Source organism: Trachurus japonicus, chromosome 6 (assembly GCF_045865225.1).
Source record: "Trachurus japonicus isolate A0001 chromosome 6, Traja_1.0".
NCBI classification, from domain to species: Eukaryota; Metazoa; Chordata; class Actinopteri; order Carangiformes; family Carangidae; genus Trachurus; species Trachurus japonicus.
Genome location: NC_140912.1, coordinates 11,965,769 through 11,986,173, shown reverse-complemented (window position 1 = coordinate 11,986,173; position 20,405 = coordinate 11,965,769). Strand labels below are relative to the sequence as shown.

The following is a 20,405-nucleotide window of genomic DNA, read 5'->3' as shown; positions in this document are numbered from 1 at the left end:
TTCTCTCCTGGACAGTGAATACATGAGGACAAAAAACACAGTTGACCCAAGATTTCCTTTTAATGGATGGATGACAGATAAACTCACAATGACACTGTACTGACTGTCAGTTCTGCATGACACACTGAGGACGACAACTACAGCACACCAGCACACATCTGCAACTGTTCACGGTACCTGGACAATAAAGGAGCCAAATACTGAGGAAATGACAAAAAGCACAAGACGTGTACTGAGGAGTTTCCACTAAAAGGTTTTGAGTTCAGTCTCTGGCAGCAGGGTTTGGACAGTGAATTGCACATATGTATGATGAATCAGGAATCTTGGAGTTACTCTGTGAACAACACCATCAAAAGTCCTTTTTGAAAGTGTGGCCTGGTTTTGACTTGTGTTGGTGACAAAAACCAACAGACAAGGAAAAGTCCAACAAAAGGGTGGGGGGGGGGGCAGGTCATAGGAGAGGGGGAGGGGAGGGGGAATTATTAATCGTGTCCTTGGGTGAAGTTCAAGGCACCAACACAACTCTCATGGTGTTGGTGTAACCGGCACCTGGGCGCCAGCCGGACACAACAATGGCCACATCACCGGACTTGAAGAATTTGTGGTGCTTGCCTAAAAGTCAGAAAGAAAAAGAGTCAGTGAGGCAGGTGAACAAAATATTATCATCCAAATAATTGCAATATGCTGTTAAAAGTTTCAACAAAGCACAAAAAGACACTCACCAACTTCCAGGGCAAAGTTCACGCGCAGGTCGACGTCCTCAGCCCAGACGTCGTTGGCGGCCTTGGTGTAGAGCACTGGGTAGACGCCACGGTAAAGGTGAGCCTGGCGGGCGGTCTGGCCACAGCGGGTCACAGCAATGATGGGGGCGCGGGGCCTGTACTTTGACAGCAAGTGAGCAGACCTGCAAGCAACAGATACAAGTTACAACGAAGCTGTAAAACTTTTGTTTATACTTGAAAATCTCAACACTAGCACTCGTCTGAGTGAGAGCCAAAAGAAACAAGCTGTTGTTAGCAAACAGTCGGCTATTTACATAGCGACATCATTCATTTGGAGTCGTAGTTGTTATCCTGGTTGTGATTGTTCGCTCCGTTTCATGCTCTGCTCCACTGTGTTCACCAGCTGGTCGCTACTGGTCTGTTAGCTCTGCTGTACACTGAGTTTTACAAACAAACACATCTGCCTGCATGAGAGATGCTAAACAGTGAGCTAAGAGATGCTGTAAAGCTCATTTAGCTTTCATACACAAGTCATCCATTGCTAGTGCAGAAATAATCATTAGTACAGCGTTGACTATGCCATTATCATTATGAAATCCAATCAGCTGACAGTGGTATGTCTTCTGAATCATGTGCTGTGAGGATGAACACCCAAACTCAGAGGAATGAACAGGCAGTTAAAATTAACTTGTAAAATGTCAGGGTTCAGAACTCAAAAGGTCACAAGTGGAGTACAGATTGTGAGTGCAGTAAGAGCTGGCACACTTCAGAGGAGCCGTGGGCTTGTGTTACGGAAGGAGCGGAGGCGGAAGGATCGAGGAATATTAAAGTGCGCCAGCTTCTTTGTTCACAGTGGGCGCCACGGAGGTCCCTATGACTCAGAGCTTTACAGAGGAGTCTCACGGGGGACGGACTTTTTCTTCTTCTTGATGTCTCACCTGCCAGTCTTGGTGAGAACGATGATGGCGCTGGCGCAGCACTTGAAGGAGGCCTCCACTGCACCGATAGCGACGGACTCTGTGGGGTCACGGGTCAGAGGGGTGATGCGACGCAGCTCCTCGAACATCTGCCTGTGGTACATGGCTGCCTCAGCCTCACGGGCAATCTGAACATGGGCAGACAAGAATAATGTTAAAAAAAGACTCCAGTAGTGTCAGGCGGTAGTCACACAGCAAGAGTTAGTTTATGTGTAAAAGGACAAAACACAGGCCTGTTATCTTAAGTGCAGATGTCTTCATACCTTAAAGCACACTGAAACATGAAGCTAGCAGCCATGATGTCCACGGACTGTTGCTTTGCACTGCAGATCCTCAGACACATGCTAACTGAGCAATACAATTACACAGTTAAAGCACAATGCAAGAGACAAGACGAGATGTTGTTTGGTAGCAGATGGATGGAGGGAGGGGAGGATGCCACACAGGATACACAGCGCATGTTGAACAAATACGTGACAAGCTGTCAGCGAACCCCAAGATGATACGGCTGATGTGTTCTCACTCACACTGCAAAGCAAACACGATCTTCAATATAAGTGTTCCTGTCTGTCATACTTCTGACAGTATCAGTCTTAAATTAATTGTGTCACTCTGTTGGTTACCTACAGTGGATACATGACTAAATTAAACTGATATGACAATTGCAACCATACATGAACTAGGCCTCTGTCATTATAAAATCCTATTCAGCAGACAACTCTCAAGACTCAGATGTTAGAGTTTCCCAAGAGCGCACAAATGCACCACATGCCACAGTATTAGGTTAGGGGGCTTCCATTAAATCTAGTAACTGATGGAAACGGTGCAGAAACACTAGTATAGTTCATAAACACTGGTGTACAATATTCCTTTGTCATGTTCTCATGCAGTGAACATAATATAAAAAGTGTGCTCTTACCAGGTGCTGTGCGCGCACAGCCTCCAGGGGATAGTCTCCCTTGGCAGTCTCACCGCTCAGCATGATGCAGTCATTTCCGTCCAGAACGGCGTTGGCGACATCACTGGCCTCAGCACGAGTGGGACGAGGTTTCTTGGTCATGCTCTCCAGCATCTGTAGGAGAAAACCCGACTCATCATACATGTCTGTACTCAACATTTGATACATCTTCCTTTATAAAACAAAGTGCCCGATGATGTCACACACCTGTGTGGCACAGACAATGGGCTTGCCAATCCTGTTGCACCTGCCAGTCATCATCTTCTGGGCGAGGAAGACCTTCTCTGTTGGGATTTCAATGCCCAGGTCACCACGGGCAACCATGATGCCATCGCTAGCCTCAAGGATCTCATCAAATCTGTCAGACAAGATGACAGAACACTGTTATCTAAACGATTCAGGCGTGTGCAGGTTCAACAACCGTTAGCAGCTGCTCCTCCACCCACCTGCGCACACCCTCGTGGTTCTCCAGCTTGCTGATGATCTTGATGTCCTTGCCCTTCTCGCCAAGCACTTTCCTGACAGCGTGGACGTCAGCAGCCTTACGGATGAAGGAGGCGAAGACCATGTCAACGCCCTGCTCCACGCCAAACTGCAGGTCCTGAATGTCCTTCTCAGAGACGGCTGGGAGATCAACAGCAGCTCCGGGCAGGTTGACGCCCTTCTTGCTGCCCAGTGTACCGCCGTTCTCGATCTCACAGGTCACGTGATCGCCGCCTTAGGACGCACAAAACATAGAGAAGCTTAATTTCCAAGGTTCCAGCAGAAAATATAATAGTTAAGTGCAGATAGAGCAAATAGAACGCGTGTTTGGGTGCTTACCAACTTCTTTGACCTTAAGGGAAATCAGACCGTCATCAATGTAGATGTGGCTTCCGGCCTGCACAACCTTGGTGATGTTCTTGTAGTCAAGCCACAGAACTTTCTCATCACACTTCTCCATGAAGGCATTGTCAAGTGTGAGCTTGATGGTTTCACCCTTCTTCAGCTCAACCTCAGCAGTGCCACTCTAAACCAGCCGAGAAAAAAGAGTTTGTCAGCTCTCACATCCTTGCAGGAAATCTTAACACAATTATTTGTGCCATTCATCAAACATGTCTCCCTCTGAGCCTCTGTAATTTGGCAGGAACTCACGCCCTTGATGAGTCCGGTCCTGATTTCTGGTCCCTTGGTGTCCAGAGCAATGGCCACTGGTCTGTATTCCACAGATCCTGGTACAAAGCTCTCAGTTGCAGTGCGGACGTTCTTGATGGTCTCAGCATGGTACTACATGATGCAAAGTAACAATGAAAAACATTGAGAAACAATACTCAATTTAATTTTATGATACATACGATACAAAGCTGTGATAATATTCAATTTTGTAAAAATGTTGTTGTAAAATTTTCATTTAGGTTTCAAATTCTTGAAATGTAAGTTTGGTTCAACAGCAGGTGGGAAAACCTTGGTCACAGACAAACAGGCGGCACGGCACTTGTTACCTAACCATCAGCGAGTCAGTTCTGAACAACAACTGCAACACATTTTTAGGACGTGACATTGTTGTGTTTCATTGCACATAAATAGCTGACGGTCAGACCATCAGGTATTAAATGAATGCTTTCAAAAAGACTTGAGCTGTTGCATTAACAACAGGATGTTCAACAAATGAAATCAAATCGCCTGCTTCATGTGAAAGACTGTTATACTGTCCGTCTACTGCCATGGATTTTAGTAAATGCACGGTAGTCTGATCTGAACGTGAATGTCTTCAGTTGATAATGAACGCCTCACTGTGGCCTCTCTACATGCCTGTTGCTGCAAGCATGACTCTCAGAGAAGACCTATTTATAGCTGCACTGACAACTGACACACCAATAAGACAGAGGTCAAATGTATTCTGCCCTTCCCATAACAACTCATACATCCACAGGAGTTATGATTATCTATTGTATTACTTTTTGTTGCTGTAAACTTGGCTAAGATGCAAACCTTTTCTCTTTCCTTTCACTCAGCAGTTCTGAGCTGTCGCACCACTGTGCAGATAAATCCAAATCCACTACGTGACTTGAATTACACTAGATGAAAAAATGCCCGTTGTTAACCTCTAGAGGTCCAAATATCAACTACTACAGCTAATGATGAATCTGGTGGCCGTCCACTCAGATGACAGTGAAAAAGGTAAAAAGGCATGACTTTTAAAGGCGAGGGGTCAGTAGTATAAGGTCGGCCAAAGACTTGGCTGTGAGACAGTTGGCTGGCCAAATCACACTCTACAACTTAGAGCCAGCTCTGAAGGGGCAAGTACAGGCTCGTAGATCATATTACTGCAGCAGACAGTTACCAGGCCACAAGAGTAATGTCACGCTGCTGCAGCTGTAAAGGGTAAATCCACACTGAGTCACTCGTAGGGGGCAAAAATACTGCTGCTGCACTGCTCTGTCTGGGCTCAAACTCTGAAGCATGTTGCTCTATTGGACATGCCAGAGTTAATGATGTCATAGGAGTGGTCCGGCCTCTGATACATCACCTGTTGTAAGCACTGAGAAATGCAACCACTAAAAATGTTTAAGGAGAAGAAACTTGACTCACTTCATGTGTGCCATGAGAGAAGTTCATTCTTGCAATGTTCATCCCAGTCTTGATCATTTCCTTGCCCTTCTCCACAGAACGGGTGGCAGGTCCTGCAAGAGGACAGTTGAATGAATGGGAAAAAAATTGAGGTTTGAAACATCAGTACAAGTTTTATTTTTTTCATTGGATGATTTGTTTACTGAAAAATAAATCAAGGGATTCTTTGGAAAAGTGTCTGACCGATTGTGCAGATGATGCCAGTGTTGCGAGACACGGCCGGGTGAGAGTCGATGTCAAGAAGACACATGTGCTCAATGAGCGTGTCAGCCGTGGCAGCATGCATCTGCTGGCTGTGCATGATGGAGTCCTTTGACTTCGACATGACTGGATCTGTGTCTGCAGGAAAAGACCTAAGGAGACAGAGCAGGAGGTAAAGAGGTGATTGATTAGTACCCAGCACCTGTGACATTTCTGATCAGTTATAGAAAACATGTTTTCATGGTCCAGACAGAACCAGTCCAGGTGAAAACTATGACTTTTCAGCTAAATGTTGATGGAGTGGCTTCCCTTTAATCCAAGAAGTTTTAATAGAGGTGGCAAGCGATCTCAGAAATAGTATGGAGACAAAATGAGACACTATGAGTGAAGATAAAATTAGAGCGTAGTATTTAATTCAATGGAAAAATAAAGATTTAAAGGGTGTGACCCCTCTGTGGATCAATTTCAGGTCCACCAGGGGAAAGTGGCCGTGAGGGCTGTGACTGGACAGCCTGTACAAATAGCAAGAACAACACTGTGTGTGTGCCTGACTGCTGTGCAACTGAAGAACAGGAGCTGGTCACTTCTGACAGAGGTTAAAGAAGAACTACAGGACTTTAGGACATTATTTCTGCTGCTTGTCATAAAATGTTATTTAGAATCCATACAATACACATTAAAGGGACAAGGCAGTTATTAACATGCATGACAAGTCTGTTGTCATGTCAATGCAGAAACGTGTTTTGTGTGTGTGTGTGTGTGTGTGTGTGTGTGTAAGAGAGAGTGTGCGAGCTTAGACACCATTCCAGCCTTCAGCATTCACCTAAAATAACATGGTCAGCTGAGAGTATTTATGGACTGTTGAAACATATCACAAGAACAAAACATATTCTGTTGAAAATTTTGAAAATATTAAAAAATACATAATAATTTAATTTAAAAAAGGAACATGCTTTATTTTGAGAGTGACCTTACTGATTGTTTTAATATAATGCAGTTTAGAAAACTTTTCATCAAAATCATCTGTGTGATAAAAAGCTAAGTCACTATGCTCACTGTACTAAATAACAAGTACAAAATGATGAACTTCATTATCATGCATCATCATTCATTATCTGACTGTCAAATGGATTATCAGAAATGCTTAGAACAAATTTACCAAAGAACAAAGAAGGGAAATCTTAATTTATTTTAGACCAGTGTGCATGAAAAATTTCAGTTTTTCTTGATTTTTCCAGATTAGACTCACATGGCAGAGAAAAAATATTTGGGCTGTGTATAATTGTATTTGTGCAAAATGAATATGATAATTGAATTAAATCAGATAGAATTATGCAATAATATGAACATAATCTTAACAAGTCACTATAAATTTAATATCTACATGGGGTGTAGACTGATTATATGCAAAAACTAAAGTTTGAGCTTGAAATGACAAAGTAAGAGTTTGATTTCAACAATAAAATGTTCAGGTAAAACTAGTCATATTCTCCTCTGTAAAGTTGTGTCTACTTGCTGGTACTCACCGACTGGGTGAACTTTGCAGGGACCAAAAGCGCCACTCCTCCGGCTGGGGCGACAGTTTTTATAACTTTAATTTGCCGGAACTACTTTCCAGAGTGACCAACACCCAGTGACACAAGATATAGGTCGTGGCAATGAGGGCAACACGTCATATTTGTACGGCGCGTTAAATATAGGCTAGACTATCATATTTATACCGTTGTTTTTAACGTGGATGTTATACTCGATATTTCTTCTGAAATGAAATGAAAGCACAGACGTTGGGCGAGGATACAGTGCAGGTACAAGTGTTGTTCGTCTGACATTCACAAAAGTCTCCGCTGGTACTTAAACATGATCCTGGTCATTGGGTTGCACTTAATACTAGCAGGTCATTCAGAGACTAGAGAGCCCCCGTCAAGGGAAATGTCAAGTTGTGTAACTCTCACCAAACTTAAGACAAAAAAAAAAAAAAAAAATCATAATGCTCCGCATCTGCCCCACAATGCAACAGGCCCTTCTCTAGGGCTGACCACAGCCCTCCTCCAAGTTCAGTGCAAATCGGCACTGAACTTTTTGTCTGGTCCTGCTGACAGATAACGAGACAGCAGGCAGGTAGGCTAATTATGACGGTCACTGGATAGGCATATCGACTAAGACATGAAGAATAATAAACCATTATTGATATACAAGGAAAACAAGGCGGTTTTCCTTGTATATCATTTGAACTTCCTAAAATATAAAATTCAGATTATAGCCCTTTTCTACTGTATCTTCTGCTCTTCATTTTGTTTTTATCCTTTTTTCCTCATTTATCTCAAAGAGCCATAGGGTCACATCTTTGGGGTATTGAAAAATGATACATTTTATGGTTATTTGTGTTTTTTATTATATCTACACATTAAGCAGTAATAACAACCTGAATTAATCACGAATTAATGAGCTTATTAATCAAGAGTGAAACCTTTTATATACAGTTAAACATGACATGTGTTGACATCATTACAGACTAATTAGTATCAGTGTAGGGAGAATGCTTGAAGAATTATGTATTTATGTATTTATAACTAATGCTAAATAGTGTTACCCAGCTTCTTATACACTGATAGAGTTTCAAAATTAGAAGACTGAGCAGAAAATGATTTGTAGTGGAGGACCATGACATCTGATGAGTGGAATAGGAACAGGTGAAGCTGCAGAGATGCAAACTTAATATCAGTCAGTCTGCATACTATACAAATCCATAACTACATTCTTGATTTCAGTCAGGTCTCCATATTCAATTCAATTCAATTCAATTTGATACTTTATTTTGGACACAGCGGTGGTCCATGCATCTGCTCCTCATTAATTATAGTATACATGGCATAGATGAGCTATAGACTCCTTATGTAGCACACTAGGAACATGCTGTACCACAAGATGAAGCTACAGTGACATGTTCAACAGTTGTATGCACTCTCCTCAGTTATTTATTACAGTCTATATGCGCCCAACCCTGCTTAGTAACACAATCTTCTCATCTACTGACAGGTTTACTACATTTTTGTTAAAAACTTAATTAAACAGATAGCAATAATAAGGCACAGAAGTGTTTAATGCCTTACACAGCTGTTTAATGAGGTAAATATAGATGGACTGTATGGTGTCATTTATGATGCATATATATTTCTGGGGGGTATGGATGGTGTGAGGCGTCACAGTGAAATCTGACCCTAAACTTTCACCCACCATGTAAGGATTAATGATCAAACACTTACTGACAGCAGAGCAAAGCCTGCAGTTAAAGCCTGGCACTAAAACAATACATTTCATATATTATTTTCAAAATTACATAATCTCCTGCAAATTTAAATGAGGATTTTGACCAGTCTTGTTTACTGTGATCCATTTTTATCAAAGCAATTTTTTAATCATTAATGATCACAGCTCGTCATCTGGTACACCTGTTAGCAACTAGATGATTGACAGACATGTTGTACAGTTTAACCTAAATAAAAAAGACATATCCCATTAATAAGACATGAAGCGGTCACAGCTGTTAGTTCTCCTCTCCTTTCAACTGTGCACATGTAGTTTCGACGTATGCACAAAAGCATGTAAGTAACTTGCCTTGACATGAATTCGTCAGTTCATGACTGATCTTACATATTGCACTGTGAAGCAGAACAGCGAGTATATTCATATAATCCCATTTATTTGACATCATTTAATAAAATCATCTATCCTATAACATTTATCTCATTTTGTGCACACACCCTTGTGTCCCAAACTCATACTATACGCAACTTAATGATATTTATTTGTGAAGTTTAATTGACAGTGGTATTTTAAAGTCACAGTTTTTTTTATATGAACTGCAAAGCCAATAGACATGCAGTCTACATATAGTTAGCAAAGGTCTGTATGAACTGGGACACACTGTCTCTGTCAGTCTGTCTCTTTTTCTCAACAATAGCTCTCTCTTGTGGATGATTGGTTGAATTGTCTAATGTGAGTGACATCGCTGCACTTGACTGTGCCTGACAACTATCCCATTATCTGTATGAGACTGCATATAAATAAGAAATGTTGTCATGTCTTTCAAATCTTATCTTGCATTTTTTCTTCCTAAATTTTCTGGAAAGACAACAATAAATATTTTACTTTAAAAAAACCTACAAATTTAAACTTAAAAATCTTTCTATAATGTTAAACAAGTTTATTGGTTTTATACAAACAGTGTGACTGAATTATGTTTGTGTTTAATGATGTGGTTTGTTGAGTTTTACTGTATGAAGCCCAATGTAAAGACAAGCAAAGCAAACATGGTATAAACAATGTGCTCCATGCTGCACCACAAATATTAAATTAATAAGAACATGTTTTTTGTACACGTCACTTGAAAAGAAGACCTTGATCTCAGTGACACTACCTCATGAGAATAAATGACAGATTAACAGTTGTTTCTTAAGGATGGTTGTTTGCTCTCCACTCCCGCTGCAGTTGATTGTTCAGTGCTGGTTGTTTCGTTGTGAACCTGTTGTTCATTCATCAGCCTGAAGGTTATGATTGAACAGTGGGTGTATAAAGTGAGAAGAGGCTTTATCCAACAAAAAAACACAATATAATCCAATAGCACTGCAACAGATATGCCTCTTGTGAAGCTCATAATGTTCTCCTGGTAGTGTGTCTGTGATCTGTTGAGTCACCTCGGCAGAAATTACATTTGCTTTATATTTGATTGACTTATATTCATGGTTGTTCACAGTCATCCTTTACAATGACAGTATACAGTGTGAATGAGGATTTGTGATATTGTGTCCACCCACTGTAAATGAGCATGGAGACATAACAAACACCCACTCTTGTCTAAGTGGATTAGTTTGAGGAAAGCACTTGTTGAGGGAGGACCTGCGCAGATGTATGCACTCCTAGAAGTGTCTAATCTGGCCAGACTGCAGAGCAGCAGGCGACTGCTAACGAGGGTAACTGACGATTAAGGTCAGACTGCAGCGCAGCAGACAGACAGGAAGACTAATAAATGCCAAACATCATCCAAACCACCATGCTTCAAATCTGACTCCTGGGATTTTTGTTCCCATCACAGCTTAAACCTGTGGATAGCACGTTCTTAGAAGCGTCAACTCTCCCTCTTATGATGATATACTATAGTATATAAGCATTACAATGGCTGGGATCAGACAAATACGGTCAATGATACTATTGTGTCACTGACCATAGATACTGACATGTGCGATGAAAGCCCTGGATCTGCAGGTCTCTTCCTCTTCCTCTTCCTCCCCTCTCAGTTTGACCAGGTTCAGCTGATTGGGCCATCAGTATCTTCAGCCAATCATGTGACACTGAAAAGACCGAACATGTGGGACTTCCTGCTGTTCAAAACCAGGGGGGGTGAGGAGAGGACAGCCAAACACAAACACCCAGCCGAGCTATCACACAGAAAAATTCATTTGTGTTGGTTTCAGGGTCACATTCAGACCTACAGGAGATTTTCACCCCTGATGGAATATGTGAAGTTTTTCTCATTGAGGAAAGGTAAGAGCTTCATTTTGTCTCCTGTAAGTCATCAACACCTCATCACCAATATGTTTTTGTGTCTCTTGCAGACGTAGCTGATTAAGTTGCATATGTTTTTCCAGTTTTTCTTTGTGTCAACTTTTGATTGTTGCTGAAGAGGTGCCAAAGTACTGAACGCATGGTGAGTCTATAATGTTCTCAGTTTCCCTCCGTTTTTCATACGTATTCTCTTATCATAAAGTCTGTGTTTTCATAGTCGTAAGTTATAAGCACAATAGCAACAGATATTTTAAGCTCAGACTTGCTTCACTTCTGAGTATTTGTTTATTTTCTTTTTCTTGTCTGATATTTAAAAAATCTTTGGGTTCTAGACAAAAATCTTGTTATGCTTTGCCGGAGTCTTGGCAACTTTGATGCCCATTCTTCACTGTTATCGGTCCTTTTGTCCACCACACAACTCATTTATCACCAATAACATAAGATGCAGATTTATGGATAATGAAAACAAAAAATAAATGAAATGTACAGTAACACACCAAGGAGTTTGAATGTATCCATGCAGTGTTACTTCTGAATGAACCGTGAATGTGTAGAAATGTGTGGCAGCCACGGCAGGAGATTAGTTGACTGTGTTTGGGTTGACAGAAGGAAACTAATGAGCTGTGTAAATAAGAGGATCTTTTGATTGACAGCTTTTTCCATTAACCTCACAGGAGACCGAGTGCCAGCGGACAGAGAGCCAGACTGAGGAGGACAGTGACACAGAGGAGATCCCGTATGAAACACATGTAAACATTTGCTTTCAGTATCCACGTAATGAATATTATGGCAGATTTCAAATTATTATGGAAGATAATTAGCTTGAGAATGTGAAGTTATGATGAAAACGGACAAACTAGACTTTGCACATTGTGGCATAAAGTTTTCTTACAAATCCTAAAAATAATGAGTGTTTATATCTTAAGAAACCTGTAGTCAACCTTCCTCTTAGCTGTTATTGAAGAACTCTGTTAGTGGTTTAATCCCTTGGCCCCCTGCGGTGCTGAGCTGTTTGGACCATAAGTTAAGTGTGTTAGTGTTTGTCTCCGTAGGAGAGCTGTGCCACTGACCTGTATCACCACCCCCAGCTGGAGAGAGACATCGAGGCAGTCAGGACTTTGTATTCAGACTCTGCAGCCACAGTCAGGTCAGAACATCTTTTCTTATTCATGGCCTGAAAATGAAGAGGTCCCTTCTGTATCGTTAAAATTTCTCTTTCTTCTTGTCTTCTCTGCCAGGGAGTACGGGTCAATCGAGGACGTGGATGTTGACTTGAACATCAATGGCAACTTTTTGGATGTAAGTCAAATGTACTGACCTGTTCTAACATTTGCAGTAAAAAGTTTATATAAACCCTTAAAGGAACAGTCACTAATTTGGTTAACTCAACAAACTAATTGTGCATCATTTGCTCTACTGTTATATAAAATATAAAATATAAACACACAGGACACATAACAAAACTATAGAGGAAGCCAAACGCAGTAGGTTTGTGTTGCTAACTTTTGACAGTACAGTAAATACATGTACTATATTGACATGTGTGTCCACAGGAGGGGGTGGCCAAAGCCTGGAGTATCAATCCATCGGAGCCCATTGTTATCCGTCTGCACTTTTCTCACTCTCAGTATCTGGATGGACCTGGTGAGCACCATGCAGCGACACCTCTGTGACACTGTGACCGTTCTACTGCAAGCCAGTGTGACGGCCGATTAAATTATGTTTCCTTTCACTGCAGCACCTTCAGTCAAAGTCTTTCAGCCATCCAATACAGATCATCTCAGTATTGGGGAGCAACTGCAGAAGTGAGTGATTATGTCATAGTTTTTACTGCAGTGATGTGATCAATGCAATGTTATAAGTTTTTTGAGAGATATAGAAGATCCTTTGTACCTTCAGCCATGAGGCTTTTTAATTCTTTGCCAATGGTAGGTGAACTGCCAGACAAATTAATTTCCCTTTGGTGATTAATAAAGTAATTCTTATCTTATCTTATCTTATCTTATCTTATCTTATCTTATCTTATCTTATCTTATCTTATCTTATCTTATCTTATCTTATCTTATCTTTTCTAACTCCCTCTGCTCTTCAGTATTCTCACAGTCTTCATTTCTCGGGAGTGGAAACACTTGACGAACGACAGCATCGTAGTTCAACAGAAGAGTCGACACAACTGGTTCAGGCCGATCAAGAAAGTTCGTGCAAGGTTCAGCATCTGGTTACCACTGTCAAAGTAAGTGATCCAGTAAGTCTCCATTAATCTATCAGTTTTATTTCTGTTCTTGGATATCTATTTATTTCTTCTCCTTCACTGTGAGCAGGTCAAGTGATCTCCAGCAACAAACTATGAAGGGAAGGGTAATTTTACCAACAATGAAACTGGGTCGTTTCACAAATCATACAACGTCCTACACCTTCAAGAACGCCCCAGGAGAGCTCTTCACCTACACGCCCAGTGGAAAGGTGAGGACTCACGACTCAGATGAAGATACTGTAATTCAATGAAAAACCACATTCCTTTGAGATTCACTGATTCTCCTGGTGTTTCATAAAAGTTTTGTGTACCTTCCTCCACAGAGGGTGATGATGTCAGCTGTCAAATCATCAGCACAGCTCAGTACCAAACAGCTGATAGAGCTGCTCTTCTCCTCCCAGGCCATCAGGCACTGTAAGACCAGCCCAGGTCTGCAGCTTGGTTTCTTGGTGCAGGTAAAGTCCTGTCCAAACATGAAAAAATACAACTTTACTTTTTTTAAAAGTAGTGATGGTCTGCAGAAAGGGTTGACTTCAGTTACAGTATGTATTTATCACTTAAGTTATTACTTGCAGAGGTGTTCTGCTTGGTTGCTTTATGTTGAGAGGTGTTTAAATGTTTCTTCCACCACATGTACAGAATATTAGAGACATAGAGACTATATTATCTGAGTTAAATTCAAATAGTACAAATATGTTATAAGCCATTTGATTTCTAAGATGAGATCAAGATGAAAGAGACATTGAATTCCATAATTCATTAACTTTATGATGTTTTCCTTTTCCTTTCTCCACTTTAAAAGTCATCATAATTTTTCTCTCTCTAGTTATGAAGCACGTACTGAAGCAGATTTCGCTGAATTACTGTTAAAATGGTTCTTGTAATAACTTTTAAGGGCTGCTGTGACCTTTGACACCAAGCTGCACAGTCTTGAGGACTGCAGTGTGTCAGTGTTTGAGATATGCTCATTGCTTGGTGGAACTTGTTATTCAGAGAAGAGACTGGCTGTGACCTTGTCCTCTTTGTAGTTTGGTATAATAGGCTGTTGGAGGGAGGGATGGTAAAACAGAGTCTATGATGTTCTACAATAAATACATTCATTTAAGTCAACGGAGACTAACTGGGGCATCTGTGTGTGTTTTCTTATTCATCATTATTTGCTTTTCATCCTTGCACACAGATAATGAGGTACGCTGAGCAGAGGATGCCCACACTGAATGAATACTGTGTGGTCTGTGATGAGCGACATGTGTTTCAGAACGGCCCCATGTTAAAGGTACACTGCTGCAAAGAAAGAAGCTGGTCCTTTAATGGCTGATCTACTGGAGTGAAACTTAAAATAACCGTGACCCTGCTCTGTTTTGTGTGTTTGTAGCCATCGGTTTGCACAAGGGAGCTATGCGTATTTTCCTTTTATACGCTGGGGGTTATGTCTGGAGCCACAGAGGAAGTTGCAACCGGTGCAGAGGTTGGTAAATAAGCATTATGCACACTGTAATATAAAGGTATGGGGTTTATGTGTTCTAATCATGTCTATTCTTGTAGGTGATTGATCTGTTGGTCGCTATGTGCAGAGCTGCTCTTCAATCTTCACGCAAGAGCATCATATTTGAACCGTACCCTTCTGTTGTGGATCCATGCAACCCCAAAGCCCTGGCCTTTAGTCCTAAGGTATGAATCCAACCAGTCTGACTGATTGGCTTGACTATTAAGTGTGGTTGGCTTTAAATTCTTTTTTAAATTCTATTTTGTGACAGAGGAAGAGCTACGACAGGCTGCAGAAAGCTCTGGACAATGTCTTGTTAATAAGGAGGATGGGACAGGTGACTGATCTGAGAAATGAAATCCTGCACTTGCGATGGCTCTTTCACAATTTAAATCTGATCAGAGAATGATCCGAAAGCTGTTGAATGTCTTACTGATGTCAATTCATTTCCAGGGTCCACACTGTGAAATAAAGAAGCAGATGGACAAAATAGATCCTCTCGCTTATCCCTTACTACAGTGGTGAGTGATGCAATCTGACAAGCACGTCACCTCTGTTGTTCTAATAGACATGCAATGTGAATTGTTTCTTAGATTCATACCCAGGTTATTTCTTTGTATGTTTGACAACAGGATTTTAGCAAGCAACAGATCACACATTGTCAAGCTTCCACTGAACAGGGTATGATAGAGCAGTTTACTGTTAGAGTCTTTATACATTAGCTACAAGTTTTACAGCAGTAGTAATTAGAGTTTAGCAGCCAAATATTAAAACATATACCTTGTTTTATAGTTACAATTTGAATTTAAATTCTATTGTTACTCTCCTGCACTCCCTCGCTGCACAATAGCACCTGAACTTCATGCACACGCCACATCAGTTCCTGTTGATCAGCAGCCCTCCATCCAAAGAGGCTCGTTTCCAAACTGCCAGAAAACTGTATGGCAGCACCTTTGCCTTCCAGTGAGTAAATATAACATCTTCATATTAACGCTGACATGTAGAATACTAGCCCTGCTGCTTCAAGTGCTTAAGTCTTCTTGTTGTGTCTTTCAGCGGCTCCCACATTGAAAACTGGCACTCTATTTTAAGAAATGGACTGGTTAATGCCTCATATACCAAACTACAGGTAAGAGTATGAATACATCACATTTGATTTTTAATCATCGCGGGGTTATGTGGACATTTGCACCATATGTGACACCACATCTTAGTAGCCATAACCTGACTTTTCCTACCTCTTTTATTTCAGCTTCATGGAGCTGCATATGGAAAAGGCATCTATTTGAGTCCTATCTCAAGCATATCTTTTGGATACTCTGGTAAGATTACACTCTGAGATGCTGTTCCTAATAGTATGCATATAAAACTTTTTTATTTCTGAAGCATATCCTTTGTCTTTGTTCAGAGATGGGTAAAGGCAGACACCAAATAACCACCAAAGAAGAGCTCATAAACAAATACGACCGAATAAACAAAATCAAACAGGTAAATTAATTATCACTCACATCCTTTCAGGTTCTGCTGAGATGAACTTTGTGTCTAATCCTGTATTATTCACTTGTTTTAGGAACAACCAGGGCAAACAAGGTTTCTGCAGAGTAGGAACCTAAACTGCATTGCTCTCTGTGAAGGTAAATATGAGATAGATGACAGTAACAACAAGCCTTATGGTGTGATGCAATGACACTGTTTTGTAAATGGGGTCTGCATGTCTTAACAGTCATAACTTCAAAGGACCTTCAGAAACACGGGAACATCTGGGTGTGTCCAACGTCCGACCATGTGTGCACACGTTTCCTCTTTGTGTGAGTAAAATATAAAGTGACTGTTACAGCTGTTTTGGAAATGTCCAGATTCTTTCTCAGATTTTATAAACTATCTGCTTTTGTCTTTCTCAGGTATGAGAACGGTCACGTGGGAGACGTCCACGTCAACACTCAGGAAGCCAAGATCCACAGGGAAATTTTGAACGTAATTGCCTCAAAGCTGAGCTGAGAAAACAAATACACAGTGCATGTTTGTGTGTGTGTGTGTAGTACACTTTTTATGTTTGATTTTTAGGGGTTTGATAAGAGAACATTAAACAATGAGATACCTTCTTTTACATTTAGCAGCTTTTGCGTGAATTAATAAATAATAATTTAAATGGAGGAAAATCATTCACAAAGCTAAACATTGTATTTGAAAAAAAAAAAATCTGTTTAAAAGTCACACACCTGTAAAACCTTTTTGCCTTATACCTTAATTTATCGATTGATATAATTTAAATCTCTGTACCACCAGTGTCATATGTCTGTGCTGTGAGCACATATTTTGTACATTTTTATAAGATTTTTTAAATAAAGATTTAAAATATTTGCTCGTTTTCAGTTTATAGATCAAGTTTCTTTTTGCTTGTTAATGCAGTTAATACTTAATGCTCACTGTGCCCAAATTGTTTCATGTTGTTTGTGTAATACATGGTTTGTACCACAAGATGGAAGTGTAACCAGTAACAAAAGTCTGGGTGGGTCTTTTCATCACTAACAGAGACCCCATCACAGTTATGTTATGACACTAACGGAGGCTGCTACAGATGATTATATTAGATAATAATGGCTGCACAGTCAAAACCTCAGAGTTAAATCAGTGTCATAATCTCAATTTAAGTAAAAACAGCACCAGTCAACACGTATATGTCACAAGGGTCACACACAAAAATAAGATCTGTCATAGTTTGCGCTACAATAAGCCCACACAAAGAAACATAGTTTTCCAGGTTCCTGTATTAAATATCCAAAGGTTTGTTGTGATGAGAATATAGGTTACAGTAGTTACTGATACATCATTAGTCAATGTTTAATTCACATTTATGGTCAGTGGATAATTCTCCTGGCAACCAGCTGTAGTTTCCTCTGAATAATGACAACAGTGCTAAGACTCTCACCTTTGTGCTCACTGTTCGAGTCAGTGAATAACAAGGGGGTGCATACCATCCTCTGAGGCAGAAATGCCCCATTATAACAGTGTACTGGTTCCATATGAGCCCCACAGCTGCCTCCTGACTTCCTCCTGCAGCTCAGCCCCTTGACAGAAAACTCATATGAAAACACCACTGTTTGCATCTGGATGGTTATGCTTTTTCTCATTTCACACAAGTAAAAAGCAGCATTTTTGAGTTATTGTTTTGAGGAGTCGCCCTCACATGTGTCGTTGATTCAGAATGAAATGTTTTCTGGGTCAGCCCAGCAGGTGATGGTGTGAAGGGAGGAGAACTGTGAAAGTGCTGTAATAGCCCAAAGGAAGAGATTTCTCAAGGACCAGATGGCTCACTGATGATAGTGCAGAAGGCAAGTTGTCACGAAAAACACAATATATTCTACTTTCCTACTTATTACAAATATCTCTGTGTCTTTACCCGAGTGAGATTCTCAGCTGGGGCAAAATCTACAAAAACACACAATGTGAATTTCAACAAAATGGGACAATCACGAGCAATTCAGTTGAAACAAAGAGTTATTTCAACTACACGCCTTAATAAATCTCATCAAGTCATCATTATTCATCCATATAATTCAAGCAACCACACGGACAAACAAAGCCCCTAAGCCCTTATGGGTTTAACAAGAGCTTCCCTACAAAGTGAACAAACCAGAATGCCATAGAAATTAATAAACGTTGCATGTGCCTTTAAGAGCACTATGTCCCACTCTACATGTCTCTCTCTGAGCCTCATATGTGTTTGTTGGCATCAGCTGTCCTCAGTGCTGAATAGAACAAGGACATCTTTTCCTTCACGTCAGTGGGATTAGAGGAAGAAATGCCCTCTTCATCCTGCTGGCTATCATCTCAGCACTCCGAAGACGAAATGGAGATGCAGTTTGGACAGAAGACACCGAGAAGATCAAGATAAAGCAACTGCCATAGACACCATCCTGAACTGTTATTTTGTTGCTTTCTAAGCATGGACTGAACCCAGAGGTCAGATGAGGAGTTCAAATGCTGCGTATAGCACAATAATGGAACCACAATCTGTTTCATTCAACGCGCCTGTCACGTCTTCATCCTTGTCTTCAAAACTTGGCCAGACCAACTTCAGGAGAATCAGCTGCACAGAGGACAGCCGTCCCTATCCCATACCCGGCCTGGCAGATGACACCCTGCACATGCGGGTGCGAGAAGGAAGCAAGATCCGCAATTTACTGAGGTTTGTAACAACTCGCATGCAAGAGGAGGGAAGAGACAACAACGGGACATCACTGAGACAGGTGGTCTTCACTGGTACAGGCAGAGGAGTCACCAAGACCATCACCTGTGTGGAGATCCTGAAACGTACGGTGGCAGGGCTGCACCAGGTGTCCAAACTCTACTACACCACAGTGAAGGAGGTTCGGGAGAGTCCGCGACAGGGAGCGCCAGGTACAGCCAGGCAGAGGACAGTCCCAGCCATCTGTATCCTGCTCTCTAAAGACCCTCTGGATCCCCTGGAGCCTGGATACCAAGCTCCACATCCCCCCTGTGTTCCCCCAGAGGAGGCAGAGAGACGTAGAGCTCCGATCAGGCCGGCTCACGATCCCTCCTCACAGCACACAGCCAAGAGACTCTGTCTGGATGACTGGAGTTTATGTTCCCCCTGAACGTCCGCAGTTTGTCTCCATAATGTAAAATAATCAGGAAAATAGCGTTTGTCAGGTTTGATCAGAGGGTTTTTATCACATATTTTTAACAGGATCAAGTTTGCCTAAAGATATGAAATGCCTGTAAATGATGGGATTTGTAGCAATACATTAAATGTCTTTTGTTAAAATTTACAAATTTTGTTACAAAGAGTAACAATAGAACATATTTGATGAAATTACTACTAGCAGTAGGTAGTTTTAATGTTTGCATTTATGTATTTGAAATATCTGATCTCATTCTGAAGCATCTATAGACATTTGCTGTGTTGTTTTCTAATTTTGGGGGGAATTTGTTCACATAAAGTGAAAATGGATCAGAAGATATTGATGATTTTATTAATGGTTGACTTTCATATACTTTATGTATGTGTCTTCACTTGCGTAAATAAATAAATAAACTAGCACAGAAATGTATCTCAGCTTGCGTTTTAGACTCTGTTGGAAAGAGTACACATCATTTGGATAGAAATATAAATCCACTACAGAACAGAAGCAATGCAAACCTCGTAACTTGAATTCATAGAGAGCGACAAATGTATTTTTTCTTACCAAATTATCTCAAAGCTGTCGATCAATCTTTCTTCAAGTGAGTTACTGTGAAAACAGAGTATGCAAACTTTCATGCTCATCCTGAGAGATGATAATTTACAGGCAATCCTTAGGGAAAAAAATGTATTGTTTTGTAAGAACTGTTGTGTGGTTGGCTACTTGGGGTCACTGGACATTTCTGCTTTACTTGTGCAGCACTGAGTACATACACCTGCTAATGCAGATACTTAGTGCTGGAAGGTGAGGCTTTAATTGTGCAGCATATTATTTTCCTGTATGGAGTAACTGAAGTTCTGCTAGGTGTTTTTATGGTTATCCCATCCACTGAAATATCTTGTAGCCTATATTTACTGAACTTCCCTGTGAACTTCCCTCAGTTGCTGGTCCATGCAAATGCAGGTATTAAATAGCCTATTAGAAATATT

The 20,405-nt window shown here is 40.8% G+C and overlaps 3 protein-coding genes across 3 annotated transcripts; 2 read left to right on the top strand and 1 right to left on the bottom strand.

Annotated features, from left to right (window-relative positions):
- Positions 1-36: 36 nt before the first annotated feature.
- Positions 37-7,021, bottom strand: pkmb (pyruvate kinase M1/2b). Its single transcript, XM_085778769.1, has 11 exons — positions 6,995-7,021; positions 5,451-5,620; positions 5,229-5,320; positions 3,792-3,923; positions 3,480-3,666; positions 3,104-3,374; positions 2,865-3,015; positions 2,619-2,771; positions 1,661-1,827; positions 723-904; positions 37-612 (listed from the first exon to the last, which is right to left on the bottom strand). Exons 2-11 carry the CDS (start codon positions 5,590-5,592, stop codon positions 506-508), a joined length of 1,584 nt encoding a protein of 527 aa, XP_085634895.1. The 5' UTR covers positions 5,593-5,620; positions 6,995-7,021; the 3' UTR covers positions 37-505.
- A 3,856-nt stretch (positions 7,022-10,877) lies between these two features.
- LOC146985659 (protein mono-ADP-ribosyltransferase PARP6-like) lies at positions 10,878-16,773 on the top strand. Its single transcript, XM_085780584.1, has 23 exons — positions 10,878-11,009; positions 11,114-11,172; positions 11,705-11,779; positions 12,083-12,177; positions 12,269-12,329; positions 12,584-12,674; positions 12,769-12,835; positions 13,123-13,263; positions 13,352-13,493; positions 13,608-13,739; positions 14,465-14,560; positions 14,660-14,752; positions 14,830-14,955; positions 15,042-15,107; positions 15,224-15,291; positions 15,403-15,451; positions 15,621-15,733; positions 15,827-15,899; positions 16,023-16,092; positions 16,179-16,258; positions 16,341-16,404; positions 16,494-16,578; positions 16,672-16,773. The coding sequence occupies exons 2-23, from the start codon at positions 11,170-11,172 to the stop codon at positions 16,766-16,768; spliced, it is 1,887 nt and encodes a 628-aa protein (XP_085636710.1). The 5' UTR covers positions 10,878-11,009; positions 11,114-11,169; the 3' UTR covers positions 16,769-16,773.
- Positions 16,774-18,496: 1,723 nt separating this feature from the next.
- Positions 18,497-19,470, top strand: LOC146985658 (ribonuclease P protein subunit p25-like protein). Its single transcript, XM_085780582.1, has one exon. The coding sequence runs from the start codon at positions 18,739-18,741 to the stop codon at positions 19,387-19,389; it is 651 nt and encodes a 216-aa protein (XP_085636708.1). The 5' UTR covers positions 18,497-18,738; the 3' UTR covers positions 19,390-19,470.
- Positions 19,471-20,405: the final 935 nt, after the last annotated feature.

What these genes read in the sequence shown, in the direction of transcription:
- pkmb (XM_085778769.1), bottom strand. Translation starts at nt 5,592, where the DNA reads ATGTCGAAGTCAAAGGACTCCATCATGCACAGCCAGCAGATGCATGCT. An exon ending in TCTCTCATGGCACACATGAA is followed by an intron (nt 3,924 to 5,228) that starts GTGAGTCAAGTT and finishes TGCATCATGTAG; the next exon opens with TACCATGCTGAGACCATCAA. An exon ending in AACCACGAGGGTGTGCGCAG is followed by an intron (nt 3,016 to 3,103) that starts GTGGGTGGAGGA and finishes CTTGTCTGACAG; the next exon opens with ATTTGATGAGATCCTTGAGG.
- LOC146985659 (XM_085780584.1), top strand. An exon ending in CCTACACGCCCAGTGGAAAG is followed by an intron (nt 13,494 to 13,607) that starts GTGAGGACTCAC and finishes CTTCCTCCACAG; the next exon opens with AGGGTGATGATGTCAGCTGT. An exon ending in CCTCATATACCAAACTACAG is followed by an intron (nt 15,900 to 16,022) that starts GTAAGAGTATGA and finishes CTTTTATTTCAG; the next exon opens with CTTCATGGAGCTGCATATGG.
- LOC146985658 (XM_085780582.1), top strand. Translation starts at nt 18,739, where the DNA reads ATGAGGAGTTCAAATGCTGCGTATAGCACAATAATGGAACCACAATCT.